The 24,091-nt window shown below is 43.6% G+C and overlaps 1 protein-coding gene across 4 annotated transcripts in view; it reads right to left on the bottom strand.

The window, feature by feature from the left end:
- The window catches only part of ESR1 (estrogen receptor 1), a 281,456-nt gene extending 257,695 nt beyond the window's left edge, over positions 1-23,761 (bottom strand). Inside the window, exons 1-2 of one of the 4 annotated variants that reach the window (XM_032593265.1) lie at positions 22,977-23,761; positions 18,607-19,128 (exon numbers count right to left, since the gene is read on the bottom strand). In XM_032593265.1, coding sequence (XP_032449156.1) covers positions 18,607-19,058 — 452 coding nt within the window. In that variant the 5' untranslated portion in view covers positions 19,059-19,128; positions 22,977-23,761. Of the gene's footprint in view, positions 1-18,606; positions 19,129-21,172; positions 21,369-22,976 lie in introns of those variants that run through there. The other 3 variants (XM_032593266.1, XM_030316608.1, XM_030316609.1) reach the window with 3 other exon arrangements.
- Positions 23,762-24,091: the final 330 nt, after the last annotated feature.

Raw genomic sequence — 24,091 nt, 5'->3', positions numbered from 1 at the left:
CCTTTGCTCACATTGTTTCCTACCAAGAATACCCTTACCCAGCCTGGTGAGCCTAAAGAAATCCTAATCGTATCCAGACTCAGCCTCTCCATTCTGCTACTTCTGTACATCATGCCCACATCTTCTCAGCCCTCCCTAACACTGCGTGGCAATAAATGGTTACACAGGTTGTGTGCCTGTTAGACTATGAAATCCCTGTGAGCAACATTCAATATATAGGAGGCAGCCAATAAATCTTTTGAATATACTTAAATGGAATTCAACTCAGTGAATTATATTCGACTGGTTTCACGTTATCCACAAAATAACTAGAAATACCTTAAGAGGTGAGCAAATCAGGCCTGATTTTGTGTTCAAGTGCCTGCCCAAACTTCCCACAGACAAGAACAGATCACAGAGCAAAAGAAATATCAAGTTTGGAAAAGTCGCTTCCGGTTTGCCAGGAACTGGCAGTTTGACCTGAGAATAAATTCCTCATCGTGTAAGTAACAATGCCATTTCTCCTCATTTGAAAATAGGAATAACACGATTTTCCGTAGCTGAAGAATTAATGGCATTGGATAATGTTTGCGAAAAAAACCCCTAAAAATCCTGAAGCCAGATACTGGTGTTAATCTATAAACCTATTTTAAAGTAAGCATACAGTAGTCTCACAATAAGTGTGCAAGAGTGAAGGGTATTTTAAGTACTATGCAAACCTTGACCCTTCTTTCACATGCTGTCTGAAAACTACCAGAAAACCTCATCTGCTCCACCTTCAAAATACCTACCAGTTCAAATTCTTGACATTTCAAGAAATAGTGTTAATTTTTAAAAATCAATTCGTGTGGTTGTGTTTTTTAAATAGTCATTATCTTTTAGAAATGCATACAGAAATATTTACAAATAAAATATAACTGTCAAAACTGGGTATTGAGTACATGAAGGACCATTATATTATTCCATTCCTGTAAGTATTTGAAAACGTGCAAAATAAAAAGATCAGTTATTCCTCTTTCCAAACCCTCTTTTGGCTCCCCAGCTCATTGAGTAAAAGCCAGAATCCTGACAATGGCCTACAGAGACTCTACTCACTCTGACCCCCAGAGTCCTCTCATACTCACCTCCAGCTTCTTATTCTATTCCAATCATCCCGGCCTCTCCAATTTTTACACACCAGGCATGCTCCTGCCTCAGGGCCTTTTCACTGCTATGATCTCAGCTTGAAATGCTTTTCACTGGGATATCCTTTTGGTACCATTCCCTTCCCTATTTCAAATCTTTGCTTCAGTGTCACCTTCACAATGGAACCTTTACTGCTTTGTCCGATTTTTTTACCGGTCTATTCTCAGTGCCTAGAACAGTGCCTGACATACAGTAGTTGGTCAATAAATATTTGTTGAATGAACAAATGAATGAATGAATGAATGAGCAAACTGGGTTAGCCATCCAGTGAACCTAGGTGGAGGTTTCACAACATCATCACAGTGAAGTTAGAGCCTGTCAGCAGGCCGCATTGATCACTTTAAACCAGATGCCCAACAGTGATTTCGATGGTCCAATGTGGCGCCCAGGAAGTGAGCAAAGTACATACACTGATGTTTTCCAGAGCCTGAGACTGAAGGAGTCAGAACACCCACCAGATCCCTGAGCCGATCCCAAACTCCACCAAGAACTGGCCACCACCATCAACTACCTGATCAACCCGATGGAAACCTGGGCCCGCAGCCATCCCACACCTTCCAGAACATCATGACATTCTCGAAAACCAAACTCAGGCATTACAGACAGGTCGGCAAAGTCCTGCCCTGTTGTCTCGCCACCATGGAGGCCACCATGTGAAGTTTGAACCGCTGACCACTCCCCCCCCGCCCCCCCCCCGTCCCCCATACATCCAGCTGAGAAGAAGGTCAGGGCTGGGGTTCTGGAGTCACAACAACCCTCTAGAACGGATATGCTTGAAAAATTTGCCCAGGATTGAACAGAATTTGTTTTTAAAAGGCTTGGTTCATTTGTATAATTAAGAAGACAAAAAAAAAATGTTGTAAACTGGAGTTATATGATTTGAGAGAAATTTTCAAATGATTTTTTTTTAAACAATCTGACCTTGGAAATGGAATTACTAAATGCCGTGACATGAGGATGGGGTGGGGGGAGAAACAGCTGCTCTTTTACTCCTTGGAAACATCAGGGCCTCAGGCTTCCCAGCACGGGCTGGCATGTTATAGCCTCCGCATCTGTAGTTTCCTCTCGTTTCTGGACAGCAGCCTCTAGTGTTTCCTGCAATTAATAGACAGTATCCTCCGGTGGTCTTATCTAGACAGCAGAGTCAGAAGCAACCTGAAATCTCTGGGGATAAGGACTCAGCTTTTCAGTCTCTACCCCACTTACTCCACCTTCGTACAAGACTTGGCCTTGGTCAGAGGAGAATCAACATGACATTATCTTTATTGCCCTTGTAAGTGGTATTTATAACTTTTTATATTTACCTCTGAAGAACTCTTCCTGAATCTTCTGCTATAGTCCTGCAAGGTATAAGCCTGCTCTGAAGCCAAAAACAAACAACCAAACAAGCCAACCTTTGATTCACTACCTTCCCATCCCCAGTACTCTGCCCAAGCCTGGCTCACATCCAGTTGGGACGAAACCACTCAGCTGTTAGCCAGTGGCCTCAGCTGCCACCAGTCAAAGCCACTAGTTTCCTAAGCAGCTGAGAACACTGGAGAAAACCCTTCTAGCCTTGCTCAACTCTTACCTCCAAGCTATGTCTTGGGGTGTGACTCTGGGGGTTCTTCGTGGTCCTTGGGTTGGGAGGGAGTAAAAGGAAATATTTCCAAGGACTTGGGAAATTCTCGCTCATATTCCATTCCCTGTGGTCTCACTCAAAAGACTTCAGAGACGTCCCCCCCCCACCCCGCCCCCCCAGAAAACGACACACATACGGCTAACTCACTCAGAGTTACACTCAGAAGATTACACTCTGAACTACACTCAGAAGATTATTGGAGGATTTCTTATACCACTGACTCCAGCGCACCTCCTTTTTCACCCCACAGCCTGGACTTTTTTGCAATCTCCCTCAAGGGAGATCCCCACGCCACATTCCTTCCCCATAAGCCCCCACCCAGTCTTCCAAGCCACGATGTCCAAGCGCAAGCTCTCTATCCAGTCTACCACCCCCACGTGCTGCAACCCAAGGAGTGGAAGAGGGGAAACGCAAATCTATTTAACGTGTTATCTAGATAGGAGTGGTGCGTTCTCCTTCCAAATCTTTCACACTCGAGAAGAGAGCGCTTCAGAGAATAATCTTTCTACGCTATTTTCTGAAATCTAATAATGACACAAAAATATAAGAGAATTCCCCCAAGACAACCAAGAAAAGTGTTGTTTCTATAGCACTCACTTTATTACTCAACAAAAGCTACTAATTAGTAGTTCTGGCCACAAGGTCTCTTTTAACCAGACCCTACTTGTTGATTTTCTCCTCATGCAAAATTGTAATCTTGTAATATTAACGTTGGAATGTGTGCCCTTGTATTTCATGTATCTTGTCAGGGGATACAATGAATACCTATGTCATTCTGTGTTTACTCTAAACCCTATGTCCTTAATTACAATTAATGACAATGGCAAAAATAAGTGTGCAAATTCTGTATCAGCCTGCCTCCTTTCCTGTTAGGGAAAAGACAGGCAGGTATCTGTGTACTTGCTAGAAGGGGAAGCCATAAAAAATAACCTTCAGGCTTCAAAAATGAAACACAGTAAACAGTAAGGCAACACCGTTATGCCTGCCAGATTTAACCAATAAAAACTCAAGATGCCCCGTTAAATTGAATTTCAGATAAACAATAAAGATTTTTTTAGTATACTGTCACATAGGACATGGTTATGGCTAAAACTTTTTGTTATTTATCTGAGGCTAAAAATTACCGGCACATCCGATATTTTGTTTGGCAATCTCAATTACAATGCTTTTCAGAGAAGACAACAGAGATCCAAAAACCCGGCAGAAATTATAGAGTTGAGTTCAGGACAGTGGGGAAGGTTAATCATAACAGGCTTAACCATGCTTTTCTCATCAAGAGACAAAAGCCGGTTTTAGACAAAATTAGGCACGCTAAAGGTGCATTAGGTCTTGGGCCAATGGGATATCACATTAAATTAACATTCACCCATTTACTAAAATTACCTAGGAAGTTTAAAGACTAATGTACCTTCTGATTCACACAGCTTAGGTCATTCACAGGTAAGTACTATCTAGCAAAGTCCCATGAGGCTTGGGGCTTTAATTGATCTTTCTCACTTTCCGTCCTCCTGCTGCTGCTCTCCCTTGCGTAGATCCAATTAGAAAGTTTTAGCCTGGACTCTGAGAAGATTAAAATAATCATCTTCCGAGGAGAAATATTGACTTAGAAAAAGTCGCCACTGACCTAATCATCATTTCTGTGTGTCACATCACCTGTTCATAAGGAGCCACCAGAACATAGATCGCAGGGCAGATGCCTCTCAAAATATCACTGCGGTAGCTGTGTTTTCAACTTCTTAGTGGAGATCATTTTACTGAGAGCATATTGATGGCACTTTCACAACCGGAAGTAAATACATTTTGGTCTACAATTTTTCACGGAACAGAAAAGAAATAAGAAGGGCAACCTGAAAAGTCTATATAGTAAGTTCTATCACCTCAAATTATTTTTCTTCCATACATACAAATGCCACAAAATGTTAATAAAAACAGATTTAATTTCTACATGATTCTCTTTACACTGTTGTGAATTACAAGATTAATATCTCCTTTTTATACATTTTACCTGACGAGTCTAACCGTTACAGAGCTGTTAAAATTGATTAACAGTTCAGTAACATTAAAAGAATTGAAAGTGAAAAAAATCTATAGTTTTGTTTAATTATAAATCCCGCCTTGATAAATATAAATTTCTGTAGAATAAATGGTGTCAAATGATCTTAGGTTAGTACAGTTATAATCCATCGGCCACACATGCCCTTCTTTAACACATTTATCAGGAACATGAATTATACTTAGGACATATGGTTCCATCAATTGCCATTCTTATTAAACTTACATTTCATTTCCTGGAGCAATATTAAACTACAAAGGGAAACATTTAATAGTAAACAGTATATAACCAACATCGGGCTTACTAATTACCTGCAAAGAAGACGCATGTTTTTCAATACAGGACCGCATTTTAAAAAAATTATATTGTAACCAGGCTGCTGGGTCAAGCACAGACTGAGCTATTTCTTTTTTAAATTTGCCAATACTAAGGTGAAATATCTATTATGAAATAATGCAAGTTCCATTTTCACATTTGTAATTGTGAAATAAAAATAGTGCCCAACTGCCTTAGAAATCTGAAAAGAGTCAATATAAGTCTCTAGAGAAATCTAGTCATTCCTGTTAAGTCCTGAACAAAGAAAAAAGAAAACAAGAAAGGCACTCTTCAATCACTAAGTAAATAAGATACAGTTATTAGAACCGAGAGGACATGATCTGAATGTAAGGACAGGTAGTAAGTTTCTACTAGGGTCTTGAAACCAAAGTGCCAAACCAAGGGGCACCTGGTGGCTCAGTTATTTAAGCGTCCAACTCTTGATCTCAGTTCAAGTCATGATCTCAGGGTCCTGAGTTCAAGCCCTATGTTGGGCTCCACACTAGATGTGAAGCCTACTTAAAAAACAAAACAAGCGGGGCACCTGGGTGGCGCAGTCGGTTAAGCGTCCGACTTCAGTCAGGTCACGATCTCGCGGTCCGTGAGTTCGAGCCCCGCGTCGGGCTCTGGGCTGATGGCTCGGAGCCTGGAGCCTGTTTCCGATTCTGTGTCTCCCTCTCTCTCTGCCCCTCCCCCGTTCATGCTCTGTCTCCCTCTGTCCCAAAAATAAATTTAAAAAAACGTTAAAAAAAAAAAAAAAAAACAAACAAACAAAAAACACTGAAGTGGCAAACCAGGATCGTAAATTCTCCCTCGGACCATATGCCAATTAAACAGATGGCCTGTCCAGACAGGCAGGGCTGGAACACTCACTCACTTTTACCATCGTTACAGTTCTGCAGCGATCACTATCAGGCATTCCTCCATTCCACTCTGCTTAAGCTTCCGCTCTCCATGCTAGCACCACAACAATGTCCTCAGTGAATGGAGGCTGGTCACACCTCCATGTGTCAAGTATGAAGTCACTGGCTGGAGGCAACATGGGTTCTCTGACCCCCCTAGCAACATGGGTTGGTTCTCTGCCCACACTGATATTTTGGGGGAGCCCCTTCACCTCTCTAGATTTTAATCACTTTGCCTGGAAAATAAAGAGGTAGGAACACATCATGCGTAAGGTCCCTCCTAGGTTTAAAATACTGTAATTTCATGAACTTTTCTGTGTAAAGAGAGGATTGAACCAAATGAATGCTATATTTCTGTCCAGATTTAAAATTCTTTGGTGAGTTTCACACACAGAAAAAAGCATTAGATTCCTATCAGGAATTCTGTGTAGGATTTTGTTCAATGGCTCCTTCTGATACTAGAAAGGAAAACCATCCCCCTACTTAATGGGAAAAATGTTGAAACATGCTTTTAGCAAATACCATAAAAACATTCATTTCCCATAAAACTAAAAGAAGCAACCTGGAGACATAACCTAAGATTAAAGCGTTGTCACAACTAACTATAAAAATATTGCAAAGAATTAACAAGCCAACCGCCAAGCAAACCAGTCAGCGACAGGAGACATCCTATCAATTTTTCCGCGTATACTCTAGTGGGTAAAACTTAAGCTCCAAGGTCCAGCTTTTAGACTTAGAGTCCCTGATCTTCCATTACTGAATTATGACTGGCTGTGTGACTTGGGCAGGTCACCTCCCCTCTCTCGGTCTTAGTTTTGTTAGCCGTAAACTAAGAATAATAACAGTACCAGCATCTTGTGGTTGGTATAAGAATACCAACGCGATCTTCCATGTAAGGCTTTCAGCAAGGTCCCTGGTGCACTATGCTCAAAAGAAACTAGCAATGGCTATTATTCAAGTTATTTCTCTGATTCTTCCCAACCTACCTTTATTTGCTGAATTCAACAATTTGGCTCTGTAAATTACTGAGCAGTTATTCTGTCAAAGGAACTGGGCTGGAAACATAGGAAGGATCAGGCAGTAGGACCCAGCATCTCTTTACAGCCTCACCTGCCCTTCTCTGCCTGGCTAAATCCTCTTTCCAGTAAACTTTTTGGACCTCTGCATCACCGATGGGGGCTGTCCATCGGGTGAAGGGCCCCTCCACAGTCTACTGGTGTCTTCTCTGTGACGATTCTTATTCCACTGTTTTTTTAACTGTTTACACATTCATCAATCTCCCCTTTCAGTCTATAAGCAACTTGACAACAGATTTGGCATCCAATATCTACATGGAGGTCAGTACCTGATCAACATTTAATAAAGTTTGCCAGAAAAAAAAAGATCGCCGAGTGAATATATCCATTAATAAATAAATTCTATGACATTACTTTAACCTCTAAAATTAATAAAATCCATAGACAAATTTAGCTACAGCCATAATGAAAGGCATTCTGTGTGGGAATTTCCATTGTAGAAGTACCAAAAAAATTTTTTAAAAAAGGTGCTATGTGCACCATGAACATCTGAGAGAATGCCAGGTGGAAAACCCAGCTGGTAGGGGCGACATTTGAGCTGAACCTTGACTCCTGGTCTAACAGAGATGGGACCAGACGAAAGAAAGGTACACACTAGACATGGAAATAACTGTGAAGCAGTGGGAAGGGCCATTTAAATATGGTTTTGAACAGGACCTTCGTGGATGAGAGGAGATTAGTCAGAATCAAATTACAAGGGCTTTGAATGGGGTTTGCACGTGTTCTGTGACGAGTGAGAAGCCACAGGAGGGTTTTGAGCAGAGGAAGGATCAAATCAAGTATATACTTTGGGTAGTAAGCTGAGGTAGCAAATTGAAAAATCAGAGTGTGAAAGCTCGAAAGCTGAAAAGCCAATAAGGAACTTATGGCAGCAATAACAGAGAGCTGGCCATGTGTGGAAAATGAGAGAATGACATGAGAAACATCTGAGAAGAAACTTCTTGTCTGTGTGTTTTCAGATGTTATAAATGACTGGGACTGCGCTTCTGGGACCTACAGCTGTTGGATACAGAAATGCTAGAACAAGTGAACGCTTCTCCAAGTTACCTGATCACTTCGCTAGCCATTTCCCAAGGTCAAACACAGACTTCTTAGAAAAGCAACTCTGGTTTCATCGGTCACAGCTGCTGAGCACCAGAAGCAAAGAACAAGGAACCAGAAAGCCCCACACCGTGTGGGGCCTACAACTGGCACAGCAAGTCAAGTCGTGTGGGCACTCAAGGAGACTCCAGTTCGCTGCTAATCCAAGGAGTCGCATTGAAACCTGTGCTGAGATTTCAAGGACTTGCTTTTAGCTGATGACTCTTGGCAGTCACATGAGGAAACGGCAGCCATGAGAACTGAACAGCGTGGGGAAGCCTCACCAAACTGCACCCTGATTTGATTGCTCACGTCCCGCTGGAGCACCTGGATACCACCCATATCCCTTATTGATAAGTGAGTTTTCTCAAACGCAAAGGGTGGGGGGGGGGGGGGGGAAGGAAGGAAGCATTAAAAAGTGCACACATTCTGGGGCACCTGGGTGGCTCAGTAGGTTAAGCATCCAACTTTGGCTCAGGTCATCATCTCGCAGTTTCTCGGTTCGAGCCCCACGTGGGGCTCTGTGCCGACAGCTCAGAGCCTGGAGCCTGCTTCAGACTCTCTGTCTCCCTCTCTCTCTGCCCCTCCTCTGCTTATGCTCTGTCTCTCAAAAAATAAATAACAAAACATTTAAAAAAATTTTAATTAAAAAATTGCACACATTCTATTTGCCAAAAACATTCTGCCAAATACTTCATGACAGAGTACACGAAGGGAGCTTTAAGTAAGTCCTCCACGTCAAAGCCTCCAGGGAACTTTCCAAACATGCAACTGGAAATTTGGTGCAATGCATGAACTGTACTGATATTTAGGGGTTTCAGGTTGCATAAACCATGCTGGAGTCTCGTGTATGGCAACTCTCTGAAGAGTTAAAGCAAAGAGGACCCTGGCAGGGGTGGGGTTGGGGGCGGGGAGGTCTAAGGGTTTCAATTACTGTCAATTATCTAAACCCTCAACACAACCCTACATCACGAAGGCTCCAGGGCACAGGCGTGTGCGCGTTTCCTAATTTCATCACATCCTGTGGCAAAAGTCTACCGCCTCATTTCCTCAATTTCCCCACTTTGCATCCGGTCAGCACCCAACGCACCTGCCTACCTCAAATCTTATTTTGGAAAGACGATGAGTAGAAATTAATGTCACAGTCACTCTTCTCCCTCAGCACTCTTTTTACCCTCTGCTTCTGAGACCCATGTGGCTGGATGAACCGAAGACTAGGAAATCGGGCAGACCTGGCTTTCGACGGTCCCCCACAGGGCCAACACGGCAAAACCACCTGGGTGATTCTGAAATCATCCTTGATTCCAACGTGCAGCCACGGTTGAAAATGCACTTTCGCAGACGCGCTATAATGTTCACCTCCGTCCCTCTCCCTTCTCCGTGTTCCTGTTTTCCAAATCACAGACAAATGCCTTCCTTGCCCTCTGTACACCATAGCCTCTCCACAAACTGCTTACCACATGCTCAACCACTTCCCTCTCTGGAACTGGTCCAGCCCACAGTGCCTAATGCCCCTCACTTTTTTTATTGATATACTTATTTTTACTCATTTGGAGTTTATTACAATTGCTTTGTTTTGTTTTTCTAGAATACCACCTGGCATATACTAAGCATTCCAAGAAATATTAGCTTCCTGCTTCCTTTAGGTTGAAAGAATTTAGCTTCTAATCACAATAGGGTATTAAAGTTTGTCCCTTGAAGGCAAAATAAACAAACATAGGGAAGTCACAAACATTCCAGAGTCTTAAAGAGCCCTCATAGTCACCTTCTTCGGGGTAAAGATGCCAACTGTCTTCTCAAGAAGTCATAAAAATAATGACTTGCTATGTGCCAGGCATGTTTTCAAACCTCTATGAACTTGTTTAATCCCCACAACAACCGAAAGAGATAGGTCCTATTTTGATTGGCATCTTACAATCGAGTAAACTGAGGCACGCTTGAACCGGAGATTACAGCTAGGCAGGAGTCAAGCCAGAAACTTAAGCTGCCGGCCTCCCAAATCTGTACTGAAATCATTCTACCGCATAGTAGCAAGTCTCATTATTTGCGGTAGTGGTGACTTTAAAGTTTCCATGAACAGTAAATCAGTGAATTCTAACCCACTGCTCCAAGGGGAAATATGGGATTAGGTTCTTGCAAGCCTCTGATCATAACATTCCCATCAACCAATTAATACATAGCCTCATTTCATGTGTGTTTCTGTTTAAAGATATCATATTTAACACGTATTGGTGATTCATTAACATTGAACTCACAGCCAACAGCACTATAACTCATGCTCAAAATTTACCTAACACACTCATTTTCTCTACATCAGACACATCACAGCCTTCTTGCACTTAGGAACATTAGACAGCATTCCAGCATTAGGCTTGGGGGTCCTTTTAAACAGCAAAGTCACCAACAGAGAGCACAAAAATGCCAAAAAAAAAAAAAAAAAAAAAGCGTGGCACTGCATGGACCCACACAGGACACTTGTTCACAGTAGGAGAGCTGACACAAGAAGGCAGCGTGTCGCCTTGTTTGACCTCAGCTGGGAACATGCATGTCAGATGACTCAAATTTTTCCCCACTCTGCACATGTCTGCGAATGCCCGAGAAAGTGCCATGAGTACTGATTTGGGGGTTATAAATAAATTTTAGCAAGTAGGCAAATTCAAAAATATGGAATCCCCGAATAATGAGAATCAACTGTACTTGGAACATCCCTCGGACTCCTTTCTACCTTTATTCCTGAGGGAGAGGGATTCACAAACTCCCCGCACTCCTCCAATCACATCTAAAGACCCCCTCCTGAATGGCCATTCTTCCAGTAAGGGACATGAACGAATCCGTGTAACTGATGTTTGCTGCCTACCAGCAGCCATCCACTCAGCTAAAAGCTTCTCAGGACTTCCACGTGCCACGCACGTTGCTAAGAGCTGAGACGAATGCATTGAATAAGATACATCTCTGTTTGGACCAGTGCTCAGGGATTCCTCCTATTAGAAATCAAACAGATTTCCAAAGGTCCCACGGGGTTTTCAGAGAGTTAAAGAAAATAATTTCTCCATGTAAGTAAATTGTATCTTGTACTCAGAAGGTACATCCTTTCTTTCTGAATTGCTTGAAATATTCTTGCAGAAATAAATGTAATCATTTGTAAGGTCTTCCAAAAAGAGGCAGAAAACGTAAAGTTAACAGAAAGGACCCTTAAAATCAATTATGTTTCTGGCAATGTCGTATTGCAAAAATTTCACAAAAGCAAAAAACAACAACAAAACAAAAAAAAAACACATCAATGAAAATACTTTAGTGATATAAGTAAAATGAATCATGGGTGCACCTGACTGTTCAAAAAGGAGTGTTTTTGTTGACAGAATGAAAAGTTCCAGTGAGCTTTAAATGACTTGTGTAAATTCACATGGACCTAGAACTTTGAGAGAGACAGCGGCCAAGGCTGCCCTTCAGTTATCTCCATACAAACACACATGCAGAAGACTGGCCCTCAGGCTCCCCCCATCCACACACCTACTGTGCGCTAACACTGATATGTGAACTGCTAGGAATACAAAAATGTGTTTTATTTCATCTGTGCCACTGATGAACTATACACGTGAGACAAGGTAACCAAATGAATGAATAAATGAGTGAACTGTCAAAGCAATCCCACTTAAGTGAAAATTTCTTTCTGATTTTGTTTTGTTTTGTTTTTAATTTCTATCCTGAGAGACAAGAAAAAAATTGTTTTTAAAGCTTTTCCTGTAGTTAATGCTATTCTGGGTTATTCTTATAACACTGGCTTTCCCGTGCTAGGTAGGAACTCTATTGAGCCCCGTTCCAAATTTCATTAAAATAACAGATGAAACATGTCAATAAAGAAATAAACCAGAATAGGTGGAAGAAAAAAAATCTGGGAATATGCAGAGGGAGCAACTAAAACAGAAAAAGAAAGAAAGAAAGAAAGAAAGAAAGAAAGAAAGAAAGAAAGAAAGAAAGAAAGAAAGAAAGAAAAGAAAAGAAAAGAAAAGAAAAGAAAACAAACTAACTTGATAGGGGGAAAGAAGCCAAAAAGTTTAAATAACATTAGAAAATAAAGCAAAGAAAGGAGAAACTATGAGAACGGATTACTTAAAAAATCAGCAGAGAACAGAGGAAGTATGCCAATGCAAAAATTACTATTTCTAACAGCATTTAGTTGCAGGGAAATTAAAAGAAAATTGCCTTTTACCTCCAGGATCTTAGGGGAAAAAATCCCAAGTCTTTCTATGAGAAAAGTGAGTCAAGTTGCCAAGAAAACTGCCCAGGAAGTGGTGCCTGGCACACCCACATCGGCGGCTGGGGGCCTACACAAGCCGCTGTTTGGCAACTGGCAGAAGGAGCCCCCCAGCTGGAGGAGGATGCAGGCTGGGAATGGCAGCAGGGGGCTTTGGGACCAGACCCCTCTGGAGCTTCTGAGCCGGAGGTGAGAATCTGAGCGTTAAAATGCGGAGGCCATTCTCTACCCCCCTGAAACTGACAACACTTGGGGAACTGTCTAAAAGAAGAGCCCTGGGGCGCCTGGATGGCTCAGTCTTAAGCGTCCCACGGCTCAGGTCACGATCTCACGGTTTGTGGGTTTGAGCCCCGCGGCGGGCTCTGTGCTGACAGCTCGGAGCCTGGAGCCTGCTTCGGATTCTGTGTCTCCCCCTCTCTCTGCCTCTCCCCTGCTCATGCTCTGTCTGTCTCTCTCTCTCTCAAAAATAACTAAACATTACCAAAAAATAAGGAATAAAAAAATAAAAAAGAAGAGCCCCATCCGAGTTTATCCAGGGCTTATTTGGAAATATCTAGTCCTGAACGTTTCTTAATGAGCTCTATTAGCTTTAAGTGAACTTCTATTTTTCCCAAGGCGTAATTCACAGAAAGTAGAAAATTACAAGACAAAGTAGCCTACTATCTCATCAATGAGCACACAATTAAAATAGATGTTGCAGCAGACTAAGGACCCAATTCTGTCCCTCGAAGAAGTGCAGAGGGAAAACCAAAAAAAAAAAAAAAAAAAATCCAGGCTTGTTTGGAGATTTCTTTTCAAATTTTCTGCATAGTAGTCATAAGCACTTATTAGATTTATGGTATTCATATAATTGATAATATCATCATTGAAATATTGACTATTTACTTAAATTATAACCACCCCAAAATAAGTGAAGTACATTACAAGAATTTGATTTCAGCGTGGGATAAACCTCTCCAGGCTATGAAACAGACATCTAGAACGGCTGCCTACCCCAGCTAACACCAGAACTTCACTGCCACTGTCACTGCCTTCTCATCCTCACCACCCCCAGTACCACCCGCGACATTATCTCTTCAGCACAGCACCACATCACTTACAAGTGGCAGTCACACCGTTTCTTATTTGACACAGCTTCTTGAAATTATTTACCTTCTTAAACTACATCCAATTTCGTCAGCTGGGACCAAAAGAGTTGTCTTTCTACTTTTCATATTCTTAACAGGGTCTAGACATATACATATAATTGAAAGTGTTGCTGATTAATGCAGAGCCTCCCTCAAAATTCCTAACAATATTCTCCGAGGTGCAAAACTCAGCTAGTATGGTTTCTTTCCTCATGAGATCAAGAATATCATAAAGGGGCTTCACCTCCAGCCCACTGAATTCTCCGGATTTCAGAGTACAGCAGGAGCGTCGCGTTTTAGGGGTGGAGCAGGGAACAGCTCAAACACACCTTTTCAAAAAATGGCATTATCTGTCAATGCACTGGCAATGCTTAAAATATAAAATAAAACTACTTGATGGCTTTGACAGGCTGCCTCCCTTCTATGAAATCTCTCACACTTTCACTTTGGTCGGTCTGTGTTCAAGTGTCTGCATTTTGGGGATTTATAAAGCATCTTTCTCTGGAGTGTGCGTCTTGTGCTAAACAGTTGTGGCCGTTCTATGCTTTCCTTCTTCAAAAAGCAAACAGTGTCTTGGAATGAAGCTAAATGACTAATTTGTCCTGTCCATTCAATGTATCCTGGAAAAGAGAGGAACACATTTAGCATGCGGTTCCTTGTGCCGGGTTCTTCTAAAGTTACATTAAAAATAATACTAATGTCGCAAGGAGGAGTCAGATGTATTAGTTTTGTGCTGAGTAGGTGTTTTAGAAAAAAATATAATTATAATTCATGTCTTTCCTTGTGTAAAACTATTTTCACATAATCAGGGTTTTGACTTTTTAAAATGTATCTATAAACAAACGTTATTTATGAGAAGCCTGGCTGCAAACAAATATTGCGGATGGTGATAAAGATTTTATTTAAATTTGACTTCCACAGAAAAATTATCTCACATTACCATTAATTTATATTTGCAGTGCAACTCCTGACCACTTAAATTTGTCCTTTCCTACTATCTTTTAGCTTGCAAAAGCACCAGAATGAATATTACTGGGGGAAAGAAATAATACAATATTGAACTCTTGGATAGTTTATGCACTGCTTTCATATATATTATCCCACCTGACATAATTATTAATATCTTATCATTAACAGAAAGTTTGCCATCTTGTATAGTTTTTCCTGATGTGTATGTTTCCCGCCATTGTGTTCTTGCCCCCTGCCCCCTTCTTTTATAGTCTTAAAACAATAGGAAACCAAAATGCTAAACCGGGATCTTCCCAAATCCTGAATGTCCCATCCGAAATATATATATTCACAAAAGCCATCCAAGGATCCAAATTAACTGAGTGCGAGAAAGCAGATTAGAATAAGTGGCAATTATCTCTCAGAGGCTTTCTACCAAACAGGTACGAGCCACATGGAGTAGGTGAAAATGAAATGGGGATTCAAGATGTGATTCTGCTTTCAACCTAAAATCCACTCATTCTCGAGGCAGTATGTGGCTCCTTCAACTATTCTTAGACCAGCGCAAAATGTCAGGTAAACAGTAACAACTTAAATGAATAAAATGAGAACAGATATAAAGGGTCCTAAAATATCACCTAAATACAAGGAAAGAATTATTGGAAACTTGAAAATTAGCTCTTCAAATCTCTCCCTAGAAATGAGCTTTATTCGAAGTTGAGAAATAGTTTTAAATGATCACCAAAGAACATACTATTCACTCAAAATATGCACACAGCCAGCATACCAATTACTGGGCATTGACTCTGATGCAAAAAATCGGTGTGTTTGCTAAGTTTTGGGGAAGAAGCGGGGGCAACATTGAGCCTTTAAGAATATTGAGTAGTAAAAGTAAAATGAATGCGGAGCACTAAAGACTTAACCTGAATTTTTAAAAACAAGGTGGATATAATTACATTTCACCTTTAGTTTTATTCAAACCTCCTAGGTTGTTTGAACACTATAAAGAACTGAGGCTGAGATTTCAGGTAAGACACATCTTGCAAAGTCACAGCTCTGCCTGTTTACAAATATATTCCCTCTCAACAATTGGTTGGGACGCGTGACCATCTTTCTCACATTATTGTATGCCCAGGGCAGTTTTATCTGTTACATTCCTCTATAGATCGATACGGCTGCATATTGTGGCCCCTAGAAAGAAAGTAACCATAATCTCTTCATGCTAAATGATGTGAACTTCACATAAATTCTCTGAACATCCCAGCGGGACATTCGGCGGGACAATCCACATGACAGCACCATTTTACAAATGGAAACGTTAAGAATCACAAACAGTAAAGCTTAATCTAACTGACCTGAAGACACCAGCTAACTTCTAGGGGGGAAATAAAATAAAGACAATTTAAATAGGTTTTTAGTTTGTGTAAGCTAAAACGACCAACCACTTACCCTAATTTTTTGTCTCTACTGATCGTAACACGTTAGGCCACTAACTTTCAAACTTCCACAGCAAGAAATACATTTTACATCATAGTCGGCTCATACAAGCATATATAATTAAAACAAATTTTCCAGAACAAAACCCACCCTTACTAAATATCATGCACTCTGATATCTTCTGTGATATTCTTTTCTATTTTATTCCTTAAGAAAAAAATGCTCTGGAATCACTAAACTGATTTCATGATCCCCAGGGTTATGACAAGCAGTTTCAAAACACTGCTTTCAACTCCCAAAACTTTGGAAACTACTGAAGACAAGAGACAGTTTCTACAAAAGCCTGGTCAGTTCTTTGTACCCAGAGTTATTCAAACACGAAAACTGAGAGGGTAAAAATATTAAATAACATCTGTCCATTTGAAACAACACCTGCATGAAGTCGTCTCTTCTGCCCTGGTTCCTGAGAGGCAGCATTCAAACCAAGGACGTTATAGGAAATAAACTACAAAGAAAAAAATCATTCTAAAACAGAGTTTCCACATGGAATCCAACGTGTATGAGTTTTTACTTCATTATTAAAGTTCCGTGTCATTTTTTTTCACTATTCCAAACATATCTGAATATCATCCAATGCAAAAAGTTTAAGATGGGGCATATCATAGTGATATTATTTGCCACTGGGATGATGAACAATTCTGAATAAAATGTGGTCCCCTCTTTATGTGACCATGCTCACTTTGTAATTAGTAGCAAGGCAGTAAATAATCCACCAAGGAGCAGTCTCATTAGTGCCCATTGAATTCAGTAGGATTAATTTGCAATAAAAGAACTGAAAATTAAATGGAGAGGAAAATAGTTTCTGGAGTCCACCAGAAGGTTATGGAATTCACATCATACCAGTGCCTTCCTTCACATTGAGGAGTTTAAAAGGTTGTGAGAATAAGACTTAATCGTTATATTTTGTTCTAACACTTAAAAAAAAAAAAAAAAAGGAAGAGATTCTTTCTCTTTCCATTTTAACCCTGAATTAAAACAAGTAAAATTAATTCGAAATACGCCACCTTTTTAAAGTTTTGTTCATTCTTTGTCTTTTAAGTAATAATTCAGTCTGAACCTCTCTGGCTGTGGGATGCTCTAAAGTCCTTTGAGAAGGTTGAAGGATAGGGGGTGTGTTCAGATACCCCAAGAGGATGCCCGTCAGTATCATCTGGGGCCAAACTGTGCCTTCCTCCTGTTTCTTCTGCTATGAATATCTCTGGAAATAGAACACTGAATAGAAAACAGTCTACGGCTTGCAATGCACAAGGGTCCAGGTGAGGGCAGGAGGCCAGTCCAGACACCAGTCTGCAGTCTGTGCCTAACTTAGTACCCAGCCATGTGGGCACCCTGAGGCCTTCCAAACCCACTCCAGAGTCTAGCTGGCCTTGGGTGGCTAGGGCACAGGTGTTCATCAGAGTCTCCCACCTAAGCCCTTCCCAGGTCCATCAGAAAGAGAACAGAGAAACTGTCAAAGGGGAATGGGAGAAGGGAGAAAAGTATAATCCTGGGGATGGGGGTGGGGGTGGGGGAGAATAAAGCCACAAAACACTGGCCACTTAAGTCACAAATGTGTTACTGCATGTCCTGGAATGCTCACACCGCTTCTACAGACTGAAAGGCACAGAACCCACCTGAGCCCGCACACCACTGGGTGGGGGGGGGGGGGGGGTCGGCATTCTCTGCCCGGTAGGCCAGAGATGTAACTTAGCTAGAAGAGTTATTTCAAAATGCTCTTTGATGCCACATGTTGTAAACTGACAAGACACCTATAAATCTTCGACTGTCAGAAGTCATACGCCAGCAATCTGCTCCAACACTGACCCAGCCAGATAACTCAGAAATCAGAAACTTGTTAAGACTCATTCAATTCTTCTAGTGCTCATCTGAGGAGCGCAATTCAGTCCAAAAGCCCTTGAACTTGGGATGGAGAGGAAGGGGGAGAAAGTAGGTGCTGGGAATTGCTTGCTAAAACAAACAAACAAAAATCATCCTCACCATAATAGTAACGTGCATATTTCTAATCCGAAATTCTAGATGAAAGGAAATTTTGCTAGCACATTAAAAATAATTGCAAATAACAGTAGTAATAAATTAAACTCGGAGCTCCGCTAACCCCAAACACCTCTAGCCTTAAATACCAAAGCAGGACATTGACTAGGGACTCCAAGAGCTTTGCTGGGGTTTTTGTTGTGGGTTTTGTGTTTTGTTTTGTTTTTGCTTTGGGGTGTTTCCCCCAACAAACAACTGCCGCTTTATACGATTTTCCAAAATGAGTTAGGAAGCCCACGGGTTTTCGGAGCTGCCTCTTACGCAGATGGTAGGGGGTGGAGAACAGCATTTTCTTTAAGCTGCCAAGCTAGAGAACTTGGCTCTCGAACCAAGATCTACAAACCACCGCCGCCCCCCGACCCGGGTCGGGCCGCGCGTCCCGCAGCCGCTGCGGCCGGGCTGCCCGGTTTCGGCCCCGCAGCCTGCGGCCTCCGGCGAGCTCCCGGCGGCGCGGCCCCCTCCCTCCCTCCCGACCGCCGGGCGCGCGGCGGGCCACCCCGACGTGGCGCGGCGCGGCGCGGCGCGCGGCGCGGGTACCTGTAGAACGCGGGAGGACCGGCCTCGCGCACGGCGTAGCCGCTCGGCTCGTTCTCCAGGTAATAGGGCACCTGCTGGCCGTGGGGGTGCAGGAAGGGCGAGAGCTGCGGCGGCGGGTGCAGCAGCACCAGCGGGCTCGGAGACACGCTGTTGAGCGGCGGGAAGCCCCCCAGGCCGTTGGCGCCGAACGCCGCCGCCTCGGACCCGGAGCCATAGGCGAGGCCCGACTGGCCGTAGACCGGCGCGGAGGCGGCGGGCGCGGCGTTGAAGTCGTACGCGGCGCCCTCGGGATAGTTGTACACGGCGGGCTTGCTGCCGTCCACGTACACCTCGCCCAGGGGCCGCTCCAGGGGGATCTTGAGCTGCGGGCGGTTCAGGGTCTCCAGCTCGTTCCCTTGGATTTGATGCAGCAGGGCCATTCCAGACGCTTTGGTGTGGAGGGTCATGGTCATGGTCAGTGGCCGTGGGCAAGGCGCACACGGTCTCCCCGCGCGGCAGAGGGCTCAGCAGCCGACCGGCCACCTGGAAGAAGAGCACAGCCCGCGGTTAGAGGCGGCGCAGCGCATGTCCCACCGCGAAGCGAGCTCTGGCCCTGCCCCGGGAGCCGGCCCGTCCCGCGGAGCCCGGCGGCCAGACGCGAGCAAGTGCAGCCCGGCGCGAGCGCGCTCAGCCAACTCCCGGGCTTCGAGTCTCCAACTTTAAGTACCGGTCCCCCGCGCTCGTATGCATCACAAAGGTGCTGGAAGCCGGCCAGGGGCTGTTGCCTTGCACTGACATTGGTTTAAACATCACTCCGGGCAGCAACTCGTTTTGGAGCGAGCCCAAAGAGCAGCTTCCCTGAACTTTACTTTACTTGTCGCTGCGGGTTGGAGGCTAAATTTCACTGCAGGAGGAGGACAGGGCGGGGGGGGGGGGGGGAGGGGGGGGGAACGCAGCGGGATCTCCTAAAGGTGGCCCAGGGAAGACGAGGTTTAAAACAAACTCGCGAGCCTAATCCAGGGGCCGGCTTTCTGTCCGGTGCTGCCTTATGTGCCCCAAGCCAGACTTCGTTCTATCTCTGTTTGTCTCTCTTTCTGTTTGATTCACTCTCCTAGTTGGCTGGAAATATGTAGTGTGTACATAGAATGACCCTGGGGAGGGCCACTCTGTAACTGAGATATGGCAGATAGAATAGGGTGTGCGGTTGCATGTGCAGCCAGCCACAGACAGCTATATTTAGCAGCTGCAGGCACTGAGAGGAGACATGGGGGGGGGGGGGGAAGGGGGACGGAGATTCAAAGGTGTACCTACAGGAAGAGCTGCACTCTGCCATCAGAAGCACAGTGCCAGACCTCAGTTTCCTCATCTGCAGAATTGCCCCAGAGTGGTCTTCTAGCCACGACCTTCTGAGATGCTCCCAGCCTGGCTTGCATGTTTGTGTTGGACCACAGTACTGTACTTGCTCCCATTATGAATTCTCATGTGAACGATGATTCACAAAAACCTCTGGTTAGGCACACATGGGTGTTCGTGTCTTCCACAGGTTATGCAACCAAAACTTCAGAAAGTTGAATATGAAATGTGACCTTTTCATACGAAATGTAACCTCAATTCATTAACCAGCTCTTTGGCCACTATGTTACACTGGTGGTCTAACCAACAAATTTTGACATGCAATACTACATTTCTGTTCTTTAGTCCTACAACTGGACCTTTTCCGTTCACTTCGGCTAGGCTATGCAGAATCAAATATTCAGATGAAAAAGAAATAGAAAAAAAGTTTGTAACTGAATTAAAATCTAAGCATACACACACAAACAACATATATATCTGTATACACCACACAAAAGATATGGGTAATATATTGTGCACCCACAGTCCTCGGTAATTTATACTTTGTGATAAACTTCCTTTGCCCCAGCCTAATAGACTCTGATACAACTACCTGATATGATCATCAATGCTTTGCTTTAACTGCCATTCCAAACACCCAACAGAGTACCCAACAAAATGTTCGTGGCACAGATAAATGCCAAGGTTGCTGTTACTAAGAGCAGGTGGTTTTGGGTGTTTTTTTTTTTTTAAATACTAATAAGTACACATTTTACCTAGTTCTTACAAGAACAGACAGACGATTTTTGGACAATATGAAGATGTAGTTAGTTAGTTTAATATGATGACAAAATTGAGCTTAGCATCAATAGCCATAGATTGTAGGCAAAGAAAGGGTTAAAAACACATTAGGTGAATCACAGATATGTCTCTTTATGGCCAGCAACCATTACTTTCCAAAGCAATTTTTTTACAGATGATTTCGTTTCCATAAATCACACTTCCAATTTTCAAATGTCTTTTTTAAACACATGCAAAAGCACTTCATAGGGCTCTTAAAAATCAGTACCCACCCAATTATACATAAATTACACAAAGAATCCTACAAGTCCTGGAAGGAAAAGGAGATACACACAGAAGCCAACTGAAAGCAGCAAATCCTCATCTCCCTGCTAGGATACAGACACTGGCCAGAAAGGTAAGTTGCTTTCTCAAAATGCTAAAGCTACAAAGACAGAAATCAAAACAACCCTACCCTGCTGGATCAAGAGCGTCTTTCCAGAAATGTTCCATGGGCTTGTAGAAGTCAGGGGCTGAGACAGAGAATGAAGGGAGGAATGCGCTCGCGTGTGCGTGTAGCTCCGTGTGTGAGCGAGGCAGAGCGTGTGTGGATGTGTTTGTGTGTGCAATGGCAGGGATTCGGGAGGCAGCCAGTAGGCAGGGCACTTGGCAGCCCCTCCCGGCAGGCACGGCAGCCCGAGCTGCTGCACCCAGCTGGATGGATGGCAGGGGGGAGTGAGGAGAAGCTTGCTGTCTGCTCCCTGAGAGCAGAGTGGCACAGCCAGGGTCAGCGTTATTGGGGAGAAGCAAAACCCGGGCCCCTTTTGCTCCTCATTCTTGGAGCCCGGAGAGCGCCCCAAGCTTTCTGCTGCCACCCTAAGCAAGAGGGAAAACAGGCTTGCTGTAAATCATACGCTTATGGCTAAAATAGAATGCCAGTCAAAAGTGTATGGATATCAAGTTTACAAAATGTGACATGGGCGGTTTTTCCTGAAGAATGTAATTTAACAATAAAAGCCTTCTGGAATACGCTCGGATCAAATGCTTTGCTGGCCCCAGCCCCCCCCCCCACCGCCCCCGCCCCAGCCTCCGAACAGACACACTATTGCCGTGTGCCTCCGATTGCACCAGGAATCCAGACTTTGGATTAAATGTTTTGGCATTCTAGGGATGTGTTTCCAGCTGAAATGTAATACTCCTCCACCTCGTTAACCAAACCCACAAACCTTTCCACGAATAGCTCAGTTGACTGCTTTCTGTAAACATACAAAAAAATAGATATATATTATTAAAAGCCTGGGTATGAAGATAAGACAAAGGTGGGTATCGCTACTTGAAACTGATTTTAGGCTTTCTGGTTGCACGGGTATTGATTGTGGTGAGGGTCTGTCACTTCTCAGCAGTGCCCTGGATGGACCTGCCTGGTCCTCGACTTTTCTCTTGACCATGGTACTGACTCACAATAATAAGGTGCTCCCTTTTTGCCCTCACCCAAGGTCCCAGGACATGTGACACCTAGAGGAGCTTTTGTTGCCAGACGTTAGTCATGGCCTTGGGTATTAAATGACTCTAATCACAATGCCAGGAGTGGCCAGTCTCTGGCCCTGGGATCTCATGCAGTTACCAAGATATTATGAGTGGCTCTTGAGAGCAGTACAAAGAAGTAAAAAGTTGTATAAAAAAGAGTTAGAAAAATGTTAACGTTGTCACATCGCAAATATATGCGTCACGCTTTAACAGACCCAAAGTGTTACAACTGTGGGGCAGAGATGCTCTCCCTCCTCCACAATCAGTTGTAAAGACAAATATTGAAAAGACAGTTACCCCTTTGTAGGTGACAGTGGTGAATCCTAACTCCTCCTTAGGTCAACAGTGGCCACCCATGCCGTAGGCCAGTCCAAAATAAAACAAGAACGTGCAAGGAAGGAAGAAGAAGGGAAGGAAGGAGGGGAGAAAAGAAAGAAAGAAGGGAAAAAAAAGAGAAAGAGAGGGAAGGGAATCTGCAAATAATCATAGGCTTTGATTATTCTGAGACCAGCAATCAGGGTTAGTCCTCTAAAAGCAGTTTTCTTGAATGCTTTGTCTCCAGCATTCTCTTTCCTCTTCCTGGTCCATCTCCCAGGCTTGGGGACAGGGCTGGGGGAGGTCCGGCACCTTGCCAATTTTCTTTCAGTGTTTCTGGCAAACAACCTCACAGTCCGGCTAGCTCCCAGCTCTCTCCTCTTCCCTCTCTCTCCACACTGTCACACTGGACATGCTCACCCGCTGCCGTGACTTACAGGTACTTGTGGGTGAAGAAGGGCCACGTCTCTTTCTCCAACTCCACCACTGAGTGTACATCCAGACCCACTTTTCCAGCGTCTCCTGGGCATTGCTGGCTTGCTCAAAATGAGTCATCATCCTCTCTCCCACAAACATGACGTTCCTCTCCACTCTGGCCTATGAACAGCATCACTGTCCCTCCTGTCGGCGAACGACTGTCTCTCAGTTTCCTGTGACGGCTGTCCCTCCCTCTCTTGTCTTCCACGTTGCTGAGCATTCTAGACTTGCTGCCTCTCCCTGTCCCCCCACTTCCATCATTCTCTTTCAGCCGCATTACCTGACCTGTTGGGAGAGCCTCCTAGCGACCTGCCTGTCTCTTCCTTCCCTCTACTTAGATTCTGTCGCCTTTTACTTCCTCGGTCCTCACTGCTTCAGGACCCATCTTCTCATGACCCGGCTGTACCTCTACCCAGATCATAGCTTCCCCCGGAGTTCAGGACTTTCTCCTGCCTAGTGTATCTCCTCCGAAGTGTAGCCTGTGCTGCAGCCCAACAAAACCCTTATGCTCCGACACTCACAGCTTTCCTGATGACATTCTCTCTGCCCACAACCCCCGTTTGCTGCCCTGTCAGGGGAAAGCACACTCTTCTTTAAGGCCCAGCCCAAATGCCACCACACCCATAATGTCTTCCTTGATTCCTTTTTTAAAAGGAATTTCCTCTCCATTGAACGCCAGTGGTATTCTCATGCATTTATTACATTCTTCCTTGAACGAATTATTTATATGTATGTTTAATCCCCTTGTCCTGCTGAGAAGCTCCTTGAGAACATTCTGCCAAGAGTTATTTGGGAATTCGCTGCGTGCCTAGCACTGTGCCTGGTCATATCAGGTCATCACATACTGGCTAATTGATTAATCCAGATACTTAAAAGAAAAAAGTAACAGCAAATTTATCCACCAGCCATCTCTAAAAGCTAGCTTTCCATGTAACATTCTACCATTTTCAAGTGTTTTTGCTAAAAGATTATCTTTGTATCCTCATACCGACCAAGGCCATAAAGTCAAAATTCAAATTCATACAGTCTTGAAGATTAAGCCTACAATTCTTAGCAGCATGACTCACAGGAGAGC

Source organism: Lynx canadensis, chromosome B2 (assembly GCF_007474595.2).
Source record: "Lynx canadensis isolate LIC74 chromosome B2, mLynCan4.pri.v2, whole genome shotgun sequence".
NCBI lineage: Eukaryota > Metazoa > Chordata > Mammalia > Carnivora > Felidae > Lynx > Lynx canadensis.
This window is presented reverse-complemented; position numbering and strand designations above follow the sequence as displayed.